This window comes from Balaenoptera physalus, assembly GCF_965194825.1.
Source record: "Balaenoptera physalus genome assembly, chromosome: 1".
In the NCBI taxonomy this organism is placed as follows: domain Eukaryota; kingdom Metazoa; phylum Chordata; class Mammalia; order Artiodactyla; family Balaenopteridae; genus Balaenoptera; species Balaenoptera physalus.
Window position 1 is genome coordinate 138,306,830 of NC_138882.1, and position 14,221 is coordinate 138,321,050.

General features: G+C 37.0%; 1 protein-coding gene across 1 annotated transcript in view; it reads right to left on the bottom strand.

Moving 5' to 3' along the window:
* The window catches only part of IL23R (interleukin 23 receptor), a 65,947-nt gene that overhangs the window by 38,598 nt on the left and 13,128 nt on the right, over window positions 1–14,221 (bottom strand). The window contains exons 2-3 of the mRNA XM_082421426.1: window positions 13,850–14,146; window positions 7,013–7,136 (exon numbers count right to left, since the gene is read on the bottom strand). Coding sequence (XP_082277552.1) covers window positions 7,013–7,136; window positions 13,850–14,146 — 421 coding nt within the window. The remainder of the gene's footprint in view (window positions 1–7,012; window positions 7,137–13,849; window positions 14,147–14,221) is intronic.

Below are 14,221 nucleotides of genomic sequence, written 5' to 3' on the forward strand. Positions count from 1 at the left end.
AGAAGGTACTGTGCCAGACATTGCAAGAGTATCCAAGATAAAGAAAGAATATATTTACATGAAGCTGTTGAGCGTAATGGGACAACAGTAAGTAGATATTTATTAGCAGAGATTCATTTTTTTTCCTATCACCACCCACTGGTACATAGCAAAATACAAAGGGGTTGAGGAGTGTATGTGAATGGACATGCAGCTCTGCTGGTGGGGTCACCACAAAGGTTCTGGGGAGAAAGAAGACTCTTGAAGCAACACAGACACAATTCCTCTACTTTACAACTTCAATCCAACACCAGACGGAGGCCCTGATGGCCCCTATGCTGCCATAGAGGGAATGCCATCAACTGCCACTGTGGAAACAAGTGGGTGGGGCTGAGGTGAAATGCCTCTCTCTATATGTGATTTTACTGGAAAACAGAACCACATGAGTTGGAAGTGAAACCTTGCAAATGCTGATCTCTACCTATCTGCCCAAGTGGAAAATACCCTGAGAACCCAGGATCTAGAAAAGCCTTTTAAAATCTGATACCACTTCAACCACAAAATTCATTATAACTCACCTTTTTCCTAGGGGGAAAGGCCTTCTTAACCATAAGTTAGAAAAATGGATTTCTCTAATTTTTCTCAACTCGTGGGTGCATTTTTAATTAATTGTAAGACAAACAGATGTTTATTTTCTTTTCCAATTTGTCTGTGCTTATAGGAGCTCATTCTTTGAATTTGCTAGAGGATAACATTGTTTTTATGGTAACCCTTCACATCTTTTATGATAACATATGATAAAGTTTTTAAAAATTCCATTAATCTGGACTCAATCAAGTCAGAATTTGGGTTAGGTTTGCGTGAGTTTGGCTATAATTTGCTCTTGGTTTCAGAAAAGACAGTAAAAAAAGTTTTTTTAATATATAGGACCTTGTAGTATTATTAGTTAACTAGATTGTGAAGGGAGGATGCAGGAAATGTTTATTTCTAGTTATCAGAATAATCACTCAACGAGTGTTTATTGAGCGCTTACTATATGCCAGGCCTCATCCTGGGCTCAAGCAATATAGCAATGAACAAAACAAACAAAAATTCTTGCCCACATTGGGTTTACATTTCTAGTTTGAATAAATGAGTGACTTTACTACTGACATATGTACAACAGCTAGAAAATTAGTCTTACTTATTAGAGCACATTTAACAATCTTTCTAGATAGTCATCTGTCCAAAATTACTGTTACTTGAAAATAACGTAAATAAAGTTACTGTTTATAATATCCTGTAAGTGATCATTTTTTATGGCTTTACATTAATCTTGTCTCCCAAATCAGTCAGGTTTTGATTTTGGAACAAATCAAACAAGTCTAGAGAGCCAGCCTTGAGTTTCACCCTGATGTTCTAATATTCTAACATCGCCTTTTTGTCAGTTTCTAAGCATTTCCAATTTGTGAGCCCTTTCTTAGAATTTGCTTTCTTGTAAGTTTTATAACACTCAGTATGGTATTACTTACACTCATTTCTCAGGAGGCTGAGGCTTAGCAAAGCTAAACAAATTTACCAAGATCCCTCAGCTAGCAATTGTGGCGGATACTATTAGATGACAGTACTGAACTCCACCCATAACACCCCTCTCTGAGGTTCCCATCCTGACAGAGTAGACATGTAACTCAATTCTGGCCAATGAGATGCAAGTGGAAGTCCATGGGAGAATGTCTTTTTCCCTTCACCTCTTTCCTTCCTGAAGCTTGGATGAGAAGCCTGGATGTGTAGCATCTGAGGATTAAGGCCAACACACTAAAGGCTGCAGAGGAGAAAAGTGGAAAGAGCCTGCTTCCTTGGGGTACCATTGAATTAACATGCTAGCTCCGTACTGCCTACCACTATGGCCTTGTCTGTTTAAGTCACTGCACTTGGGTTTTCAGATATTTGTACCATAAAAGACATCTAACTGATAAGTCTCAGAACTGGAATTCAAACATAAAACTCTAAAGCTTGCGCTCTTTTCAATGGATATTTCTGACAGTTTGCTCTTTAATAAATCTATTCTTAAGACTTTCAAAGTGACTTTTTGGGTACTGAGAACAATTTCAGTACTCATAACTACTGCAAGTATTCCTCACTTGATAAAGAAGATGTGTCCCTCAAAAACCATGTGTAAATAATTTAGACAGATATAATTGTTAATGCGTTAATGGCTTTTAAAAGAGATATATAATAATCATAAAATATTAGGAGAACATTTTTATGATACTAAATAGGAAATTAGGGGTAGCCAACAGGTAGCCAACAGGCACATGAAAAAATGCTCAACATTGCTAATCATTAGAGAAATGCAAATCAAAACAACGAGAGGGGCCCTGGCGGTCCAGTTGTTAGGACTACGCGCTCTCATTGCCGAGGGCCTGGGTTCAATTCCTGGTCGGGGAACTGAGATCCTACAAGACGTGCGGCATGGCCAAAACAAAACAGAACAAAACAATGAGATACCACCTCACACCTGTCAGAATGGTTATTATCAAAACGTCTACAAATAACAAATGTTGGCAAGGATGTGGAGAAAAGGAAACCCTAGTACACTGTTGATGGGATTAAAAATTGGTGCAGTCACTATGGAGAACAGTATGGAGGTTCCTCAAAAAACTAAAAATAGAACTACCATATGATCCAGCAATTCCACTGCTGAGTATATATCAGAAGAAAATGAAAACACTAATTCAAAAAGAGACATGCATCCCAATGTTCATAACAGCATTATTTACAATAGCCAAGATATGGAAGCAACCTAAGTATCCATCAATGGATGAATGGACAAAGAAGATGTGGTATATATATATACAATGGAATATCACTCAGACACAAAAAAGAATGAAACTATGCCATTTGTAACAACATGGATGGACCTAGAGAGTATTATGCTTAGTGAAATAAGTCAGACAGAGAAAGACAAATACTCTGTTATCACTTATATGTGTAATCTAAAAAATAAAACAAGTGTATGTAACAAAACAGAAACAGACTCACGGATACAGAAAACAAACTAGTGGTTACTAGTGGGGGGGGCAAGATAGGGGTATGAGATTAGGAGATACAAACTATTATTTATAAAATAAATAAGCAACAAAAATATATTGTACAGCACTGGGAAGCACAGCCATTATTTTGCAATAACTTTAAAGGGAATATGACCTATAAAAATATTGAATCATTATGCTGTACACCTGAAACCAACATAATATTGTAAATCAACTATACTTCAATTAAAAGAAGCAGTATGGCAGTTCCTCAAAAGTTTAAACTGAGTTACCATATGACCTAGCAATTCTATTCTTAAGTATCAATATATGCTCAAGAGAAATGAAAACATATGTCTATACATAATCTTATACATGAATGTTAGTAGAGCATTATTCATAGTAGCCCCCAAAATGGAAACAACCCAAATGTCCATCAACTAATGAATGGATAAATGTGATATATTCATATAATAATGGAACATTATTCAGGCATAAAAAGGAATGAAGTACTGATACATGCTACACCATGGATGAACCTTGAAAACCTTACACTAAGTGAAAGAAGCTAGTCATGAAATACCACAAATTATATGATTCCTTTTATATAAAATGTCCAGAGTAGGCAAATGCACAGAGGACTCCTAGGGCTGGGAGGGTTGAGGGGAGATGGGGAGTAACTGCTAATGGAGATGGGGTTTCTTTCTGGCATGAAGAAAATGTGCTAATATTGTGGTGATGGTTGCACAACTCTTTGAATATACTAAAATCATTGAATTGTACACTTTAAATTGTATGGTATGTGAATTATACTCAATAAAGCTGTTATATTAAAAGAAAAAGAATTAACCAACTAATCAAGATCAGTGGGTCCATGAGATAGTAAAAGTTCCAGGAGATAGCAAAGCCTAGGCATTCTCTGTCAATCTGGCACTATCTAACTTTTCTTTGAGCTTAAACTGTGGTGTTTGCTCCCATACTGCCCTCATTTTCACATTCCTAAAGTTGCCTTTGCAATGAGATTCTTGTCCTCATGGACTCTTTTCATCTCAAGGGGGCAAGGAGGATTGGTTAAGTCTTGGACACCTGTTAGAATCCTGGCTCCCTTATGTCTAAGGGGAAGTAACATAAGCTCTGTAAAGGGGACAATTCTAATAGTTACTGCGCAAGGTTAAGCTGAGGATTGAAGATGTAAGGCACCTGAAGTACAGAGCGCAGTGCTTAGTATATTATATATTTGACAACACAACCCATCACTGGTCTCAGTGTTTCCATCATCCCTTTGCTACCTGACCATACCTCTACTTAGTGAAAGATGTGAGCTTCTTGCCCATGACATGTAGCCAGTAAGCCCAGGCTTAGCAATGTATTCATAAAATCTGTCTAGTTTTTACCCAAAATGTCTTGAACATAGAGGTGTTACTTTTTATGTTTCACTTAATCAAAGTTATTCTGAGTACCTAACAGATGGAGAGAGAGAGCAAGATTGGAAGGTTATTCTTTCCCATAATGATGAGACCTGGATAGCATCTCTCAAATATGCCCTGTGATCTGGGTTCCCACACCACTTCAGCAGAAAAGACTAAACTAGGAAGAAAGCAGTCAGGCCACCCCAGATTCAAATCCCACCTCTCCCTCTCATAGCTGCGTGGCCCTGGATGCATCACCTAACCTAGCTAGGCCTCAGTCACCTGTCTACAAAAATCGGAAAAATAATCATATGTACCACACAAGGTTGTATAAGGGATGAAATGAGGTAGCACATATAAAGCTTTTGGCCCAGTGCTTGGCAAACAGTGGGAATCCAATAAATAATTTTTTTTTTAAGTATAAAAGAAAAAGTAGTTTGTGAAATTTTGAGCTAGAAAAAAACGTGTACTTCAAATACAGTTGACCCTTGAACAACATGGGTTTGAACTGCTCAGGTCCACTTATAGGTGGATTATTTTCAATAAATATATTGGAAAAATTTTAGATTTGCGACAATTTGAAAAAACTCACCGATGAACTGCATAGCCTAGAGATATCAAAAAATTAAGAAAAACTTAGGTATGCCATAAATGCATAAAATATTTGTAGATGCTAGTAGATACTAGTCTATCCTTACACAGGCATAAAGTGAGTGATATTTAATATAAAATTAATAATGTGTTAGTTTTCTTACTGTTCTATAACTTTGCTTTCAAAGAATTACATTATCATACAGTATGCCTGTTTTTCCTAATCAGAGAAACTGCGTATCAGCCTATCATCACAGGTCAGTGGTTTTTAAAAATATGTAACAAAGTTTCCAATGCTGTATTATGAATATGACTGCAATATTGTATGCCATAAAAATTTTATAATGATTCATTCATTAGTGTATAGGCTAGGCTACTATGAAGCAATCATATCAGTTATACTAGGCTATTATAAAGCAATCATATTGCTGCTTCTTCCCTATCAATGCATGAATTGTGACACCTGTAAATAAACATGAATTTCTTTTTCACATGATCTTTTCATTTTTGATGTCGGTACTAAGAGATGATTAATCTTGTAAACAGACAGCATTAACTTACAGTATCAAGAAATACAGTACAATATTATAAATGTATTTTCTCTTCCTTACGATTTTCTTAATAACATATTCTTTTCTCTAGCTTACTTTATTGTAAGAATACAGTATATAATACATATAACATATAAAATATGTCAGTCAACTGTTTATGTTATCAGTAAGGTTTCTGGTCAACAGTAGACTATTAGTAGATAAGTTTTGGGAGAGTCAAAAGTTACACGAAGGGATCAGCACCCCAACCCCTGTATTTTTCAAGGATCAATTGTACAAAACTAAAGGCATTCTTTAAAAAAAAAATAAACGAAACAAAACAAGGATAGGGTGACCAAGGTAGCCCAGTTTGCCCACAATTTTTTCCCCCAAATTAACGGTATTATTTCCATCTTTAACACTAGCAAAGGAGTCCAACACAGACTGACATACATGGATATAGTTTAGATGTAACAGTGAAACTTTTTTTTTTTAAGGGATAGAAGAGAGTTTTATTCAAGCCAAACTGAGGACTATAGCCCAGGAGACAGCCTCTCAGTAGCTCTGAGGAACTGCTCTAACAGTGAAACATTTGAACTATGTACATTCAGGAAGGAAAAGATTTTTTTCACATCAACCTTTTCCTATTTTGCAGTTTCTGAATAGCAGAAACTAAAGATACATTTCTCCCAATTTAATTTAGTATGAAGTAATATAACTTTTATGATCAATTATTTGTCTTTAAGCATAAAACTTAAGAGATTTTGGCTGCATGGTTGTCTGGCTCCTGAAGTCTGGTTATTGTTAGAACGTAACAAAAGAGCGTTTCCACAAAGCCCTCCTCAACTCCAATTAGAAAATTATTACTTTCATTCAATTATTACTTTCAGTTTTAAAAGTGAAAGTCCTGTGTCCTGATAGCTCCCTTAGTCTCAGGCAAACCAGGGAAGATGGTCAGACTACACAGACACCAAATTTAAGATTTGGGGGTCATTATTAATAACTAATAGCTTCCATGAATGTAGTGCTGACTATGGACCTGGCACTGTAATACACACTTAAAAAACCAAATTCCACTTAAATAATTAGAATTACCCTGTGCATTAGGTTTTATTTTTAAACCCATTTTAAAGATAAAGAAATGGCAATTTGGAGAGATTAAGTTGCCTAAACCCTAGAAGGAGGATAGAGCTGGGATTTGAACAAAGATCCTTTTAAAACTGTGCTGTGCTGTATCCCATTAGGCCTTTGCCCCCAATTACCTCCAATGAGTAAAAAGAGTAGGAAGATTATGGAACACATTGTCCCACAGAGTGAAAATATTAATGGCCTGAAAAGGGTTTTGGTAGCTTCCTTGATCATAATTAGGGAGTTGGTGATAAAAAGGATGCATTTAATATTTAAAGTTGATTTCTTGGATCTCTGCTGGAGGCACAGCATGGGCTGGACTGGAGTAGAATTGCTCAAGTTAGACTGTTAGGAGGGAACCTACCTCTGCACGTACACCACATACTTGGTGTCTATGTAGGTGGGCTTCCCAGGGTTCCAGGTACAAGTCATGTTGCCTGAATATTCATAAATGACACAGGTTACTTTGTCAGGGACATCTGGTGGATCTGCAACAAAATATATCACTTAGGAGCATAGAAACATAAAGTTTTTTATAGTTAGTTGATAAACTTTCCATTTTATTTGGAAAACCAGGCCAGTTGGTACACAGCACCTCCCCCATTCCATCCCTACCAGCTCACCTTGCAACCCACTTTGCCCTCAAACATTGCTGCTTTCCTCCATATACTTTACTATATTCTCCCCTCCTTTGGGGATACTAAGGTGATCAAGTTCCTCCCATCCAAAAAAAAAATTCCTCTCCAAATTGTCTCCCCTCAGCTGCCAACGTATCTTTCTCCTTTTCATAATAGCTTTGTTTTTTTAAGTCCATTATACTGGTCTTTTTCCTCAACTCCCATTTACTCTTGAACCCCAAACAATCAAGATTCAGACCCGCAATTCCACCAGAACCACTGTTGTTAAGGACATTGTGACTTTCTAATCCACGAATTCCATGATTTCTGTGAAGTCATCATTAAGCTTGACCTCTGCAGCATTTGCTATTTTGGTCACTCCCACCTTGAAACCTCTCTGACTCTTGTGAAAGGGTTCTCCATGGTGTTTTTCTTCTACTCTGGCAACTATCTACTTCTCCAGCACCTATTCCACTACCCACTTTAAAAGTCTGGTGTTCATACATACAATGGAGTATTACTGAGCCTTTAAAAGAAAGGGAATTCTGACATGCTACAACATGGATGAACCTTGAGGACATTATGCTAAATAAAATAAGCCAGACATGGAAGTACAAACACTATATGATTCCACTTATAGGAGGTATCTAGAACAGTCAAACACACAGAGACTGAAAGTAGAATGATGGTGGCTGGGGAGATGGGGGATATGGGGAGTTGTTGTTTAATGGGTACAGAGTTTTGGGTTTGCAAGATGAAAAAAGTTCTGGAAATGGATGGTAGTGATGGTTACACAGTGATGTGAATGTACAATATGCTTAATGCCACAGAACTGTGCACTTAAGAATAGTTAAAATGGTACATTTTACTACAATAAAAAAAGATTAAAAATTTTTGGCATTCACAGAATTCTATTTCTAGTTTCTCTCTCTTTTACCCTTCTCCCATGCCCTCAACTCTTTCTCTGAGTGGCCCTATTATGGGGAATATTGTTAGTTTTTGTCTGCTACCATCTTTCCCTTTGAGAATTGACATCTCCCTCACTCCCAACCTCATCCCCACTCCACCCCTATGCCAAGGGCTGTCAATCACACAGAAGTGTACCCTTGACCTAGGCTAACTAATCAGAGTATTTCCCTTGGGAATGAACACATGACTCAAGATGACCAATCAGAGTTATCCAAGGATCTTCTTCTGGAGCCATTGTAAAAGAGGTGCTTCTTCCCCGCTGAAACTGCTATCTCTGAGTAACATGTGAGCTGTGAGTTGTTGATAGCCATCTTGCTGTCATAGTGAAACAGTCTATTTAAGAATGAAGCCAACACAGGGGAAAACAAAACCCAAGAAATGAGAAAAGGTGAGAGAGTTCTAATGACATTGTTTGAGTCTTTGGAGCCTCTGAAGCCTGCGAAACCCCAGCAACTATAGAACTGCATCTGGAATTTCAGGTGCATCATCCAATAATAAATTACCAAGAATCAAGATAAAAAAGAAGTATGGAAATACTGAGTGTTTACCATATGCTCACTTTTCAGGTGTGGCTCTCTCAGCTTGTGCCTACATTTGCAATACTGCCTGGGAAACTTGACGACTCAAAAAATGACAAGAGGGATTTCCCTGGTGGTCCAGTGGTTAAGACTCCACACTTCCACTTTAGGGGGCGCAGGTTCGATCCCTGCTCGGGGAACTAAGATCCCACATGCCTCGCTGTGCGCCCAAAAAAAAAAGGAAAAAAAAAAAAAAAAAGAAAATGATAATTCTTTCCCATTAAAAAGAAAAGGAAAAAATGGGGGCTCAGAAAGAATAAAAATACAGACATTTATGCACCTGAAGTTATACCCAAAGCTTTATCTTAAATACAAATATGTTCTTGCACTTCACCTGTAAATCATCTACCAAGAATACTACTTATAAAAGAAGAAATAAATATATGAAAAATTTATCCTCATTGCAAATTAAACCAATAATAGATGTCATTTAGATCTATCAAATTGACAAGGATTTTGAAAAATGTTAATCCACATTATTGGAATGAACTCAGGGAAATCCTCTAACACACTGCTGGTGGGAATGCAAATTGATACAACCTTCATGGAGAGCACTTTACATACCACAATCTTAAAAAGTGGGAGTAATATCTTGCGACCCAGCAATTTTAAATCTAGGAATGCAACCTTATTGAAATGTTCATAGATATACAAAAATATTTGGCTAAAAAGGGTTTGCCTCTTAAAGTGTTGTTCCTAATAATGGAAGAATTGGAGACCACCTTAACACCCCAAAATACACTCCTAAAATGCATCCAAAAACAAAGTTGTAGAAGACAGTTTAAGTATATGGCCTTTGGAAGGCACTAGAAATATGTTTAATTAAGTAAGTAAGGTCTGGCCATATGATAAAGTGAAAAAAATAGTATAGTATAGTGGTCTCATTTGAGAGACTAACAAAGAGATAGAGAGGGGGAGAGAGAAAAAGACTGAAACTTGAAAGACATATTCCAAATTATTAAAGAGGGATTCTGTTAGTAGTGAGATTATGGGATTATAGAAATGATGGGTATTTTTTGTTGGTCCAAAATTTTAAAAACTTTCTACATGAATGCAATTTGATTTTACAATTAAAAAACGTATTTTCGGGCTTCCCTGGTGGCGCAGTGGTTGAGAATCTGCCTGCCAATGCAGGGGACATGGGTTCGAGCCCTGGTCTGGGAAGATCCCACATGCCGCGGAGCAACTAGATCCGTGAGCCACAACTACTGAGCCTGCGCGCCTGGAGCCTGTGCTCCGCAACAAGAGAGGCCACGACAGTGAGAGGCCCGCGCACCGCGATGAAGAGTGGCCCCCACTCGCCGCAACTAGAGAAAGCCCTTGCACAGAAACGAAGACCCAACACAGCCAAAAATAATAAATAAATAAATGATTTTAAAAAAAAACAAAAAACGTATTTTCGAGGAGATATGGGGATATATGTATATGTATAGCTGAGTTACTTTGTTATAAAACAGAAACTAACACACCATTGTAAAGCAATTATACTCTGATAAAGATGTTAAAAAAATAAAAATAAAAATAAAACTGTAACTTGGCCTTCTCAAAAAAAAAACACCAAAAAACCGTGTTTTCAAACAGTAAGAACACACTAAAATGATTTAGAATATTTTGGTGAGTTGTAGTATCAAGTTACAATGGGGAGAAACTGGACTCCAAGTAGGATAAAAGAAATCTTTAAGTTTTCTTTGAGCCTTGAAGGAGGTAGCTGTGGAAACATAAATTTAAATCATTTTGGATATTGATTGAGTTGGGGTCCCTCAGTGATCTGTGCTGAAGTTATTTTTTCCCTCTGGTTTCAGACAGAGTATCACTGATTTGGCCATCCTAAAAGACAACTGTCAGTCTTTTGGGCTATGTTATTCCACAGCATTCTCTCTGAAGTGTCTGGTAACTAATTAACTTTGCAAAAGAGCAAATAGATTATATACACACATGCAAATATACGCACTATTTGTTAATGTGAAGCTATGTAAAGAAGGGAATGTGAATATGATTATAAGAATAAGACCGAATTGTTTTTAGATCTCATTGCCAGGTTATTCAATGTCCATGGATAAAAACCTTCTGTACAGCCAGATAGCAGAAGACACTCTGCTCTCTCCTACTAATTGCACCTCTCCCGTACCACTGGGTCCCTCACTATTCACAGACCAGGTTTCTTGTTAATTCAGAGTTTAGCCAAGTATCGTTTTCTACTGAGAGCTTCTTGAAGGCACTCTGTGATCCCCTCTTCTCTGAATTTCTATCGTTTAACACATTCTTGGTGCATACCAACCACTTAGTAAAGTTTATTTCATGACTTGATTGGCTTGATTAATAAAATGACAATGAGACGAATTTAAAATTAAAAGAAAGTCAATACTTCTGGCAAAGATCACTCCATAATTCCTTACCTAAGGAGCGCACAGACCAGCCTATTGTGTCACTAATGAGACTTAGTAGCAATGTTAAAGATGCATATTCAGTGCCTTCTACTGGATAACACAATGACAGATAGAGATCAAAGATGGTTAAAATTTAAGTCAAAGATATTTCAACTTTTAAATAAATGATTATGTGGAAATATGACTGTTTCATGAATAGTTTAATCTGGTGTTTTTAAATGAATAAAGACATCTTATGGTATTTTATCCCGTGATTGGTGTGACTCTGATAGAATACTTTTCATAATATGCATGCATTTAATCACAGATAAGGATCTAGGAAGTCTTTAAGATTATGGCTAAAAATGAAAACTGTGATAATAATAGTTTGTATTTCACAAATTACACATTAAGGTACAGAACCTTTTTAATATGTTTAGATATCTTTTTAGGAACAGCAACGACTCATTTATCTTCTCTTTGTCTTTTATGATTTGTCTCCAGTTTAAAAAAATACACAGTCATTTTGTTCAGAAGAGTGGTGATAAGTTGACACAGTAAAGCTCACAGGATGAATATCCTGTAATCAAAGTGATCCAGTGAAAGCAATGTGATTTCTAGAATACCACAAAACCCCTCAAAAACCTTTGCTTGACCTACTTAAACAGGAAGTTCTGTTTGCTAAGAGTGCAGAGCCTGAGAACACAGGGGTTCTTGAATCCAGGGGTTTGAGTACACCCTTACATGGTAGTTACAATTTCACGCTCATAACCAGAGGTCTATGTAAGAAGTTCCAACTCACAAAGTAAATAAGTGGAAAGGGTGATCTTTCTAAGCAGCCATCAGCAAAAAGTATAAGTGCTTCTAATATGCTGTCCTAGAAGGGGAGAAAAGGCCATTCCCTGGCCCTAAACATCACCTGGTGGTTGTGTTTGAGGGCAGAGGGCCTCAGGCAACACAGGGAGAGCGGTTGGCAATAACCTGTCACCCAAACTGCAACAGAGGGAAGGAGGCGTACTTCTTTTGCCTCCTTTCTTACTCTGGCTTTAATTAAAAACTAACCTTTCCACACAACTGTGAAAGTTACTCATTTGCCCTCTAAAGAAATATTCTCTCAACACCCCACCACACCCCCAAAGAATAAATAGGAAAGTATTTAAGCATGAAGGGTTATTTCTGTTTCCTGAGGATGTGGACAAGCTAAGAAGTCCTTAGATATCAGATAAGATGTCTACTTATGGTTTCAATTCCTACAATTTAGGGCAAGTTTAGCATGTTAGTATTATCTTAAGGCATAAGTTTTTTCTTTGACTCCAAAACCTACTAATTTCCTTCCTTAGTTCACCTCTACCACTTCCCATGGCTCTTCTCTCTTGAAAATCATAGAGATCAGGAGCCCAGCAGGACGATAGCCTTACTTGAGAACAAGGAAGCCTCCTGCTTCTCAGACATCCCCTCAAGGGGCAGGTAGAGGTGGCCAGGTGGGCTTGCTCTGTCTAGCTGAGGACTGGAGATGAGGAAGAACTCAGATTTGATTCTCAAAAGTATAGAGAAAGGGAGCATGACAAAGACCCAAAGCCCTCTATCTTTCACTGAAAATGGGCCCAGATGCTGTAGGGAATGAACCTCTGAGTTAAAACTGTGCTGAACTTACTGATTTTTCCTTCATAATAGTAGAACCAAGAATTAAATATATAATTATACAAGCCAGCCCATATTACTATAGTAACTTAAACACCTTCAGAATACCATGAACACAAATTGAACTTACCAAATATTTAAAAAATTAACTTAATTAATTTTTTTCTTAATAATTATAATAACAAACACAATTATTCACAATTGGGGCAGTGACATTAGGAGCAGGGAATTGTATCAGAATCTCCCCATGTTTTATCAAAAGGATGCATTTAAAAGGGTTTAGGCACATTAATGTTGTAGTTTAAAGTGTATAATATGCTTTCAAATAAATTATTTAAATTTGATGCTTACCATAGCCAATATAATTAGCCTCATTTTACAGACATGAAATTGAGGCTCAGACTAGTTAAGCAACTTGCCCGAGGTCACACAGCTGGTAAGAAGTATAGCAGGGACACAAAGCTAATGTTGCAAATGTGTTTTTCCTTCCTAAATCTTAGCCTCAAAATTTTTCAATGGAATCTGCTTCAAGGTTGATATTATTGAATAGTTTGGAAAACAATGTTAAGTAAAAAACAGATGAAAAGAGCAACAGTGAAAATCTGAGGATGCTGCCCTTCATATATGCTGTGCTTGGCTAGACTAGTGTTGAAAAATTATTTTTTGAATGCATTGGCATACAAACATTTAAAGTTTGTAGAGTTCACATTGAAAATTTACACTTCTGTCTTCTTTTGAAGTGTCCAAAGATCTAGGGATACTGGGCCCTCATAGATGCTGAAGCTGGGCAGTGGCTGAGCCCAGTAGACCATCTCTGTGCTTTCCTCTCTGCACGGATCCCACCAGCCTCCTTAACTCACACATTTCACCAACCTGGCCCCTGGAGACATTTGAATTTGCAACTCCTACATTAAACTAATAGAAGAAGTGAACTATATTAATTTGCCTCTATTTTTAGACAAGATTGGTAATTACCAGTTAATTGTTAGACTAACTTTCATTTGGATTTTGAATGCACCTCAACACTTACATCCAGAAGAAATGTCTTTTCCACATATCAGTGTCTCTTGAAAATATCCAGGACATTCAGCAGTACAGTACATAAAGGCTTGTGGCTCCAGAAAGTTGTTATACCAAAGGCGAGCCGTTGTTTTATTAATTCTTGTGATTTGAAATCTTTCTTTGATGCCATTTTTATAAAAATAAAGTTTCCTTGGTTGGCAGTTCTTAATTGCTGCTTGGCAATATATAGAGATATTCATACCCATCTTAAAAATTGTGGCTGGTTCTACCCAGATGCGTCCAGAGCAGTTTATATTTGTAATACCTGGAAAACAAATAGATAAAATTAAAAATTCCATGTAAAGCATTAAAACCAGAGATTCAGAAGAATGTGCTATTG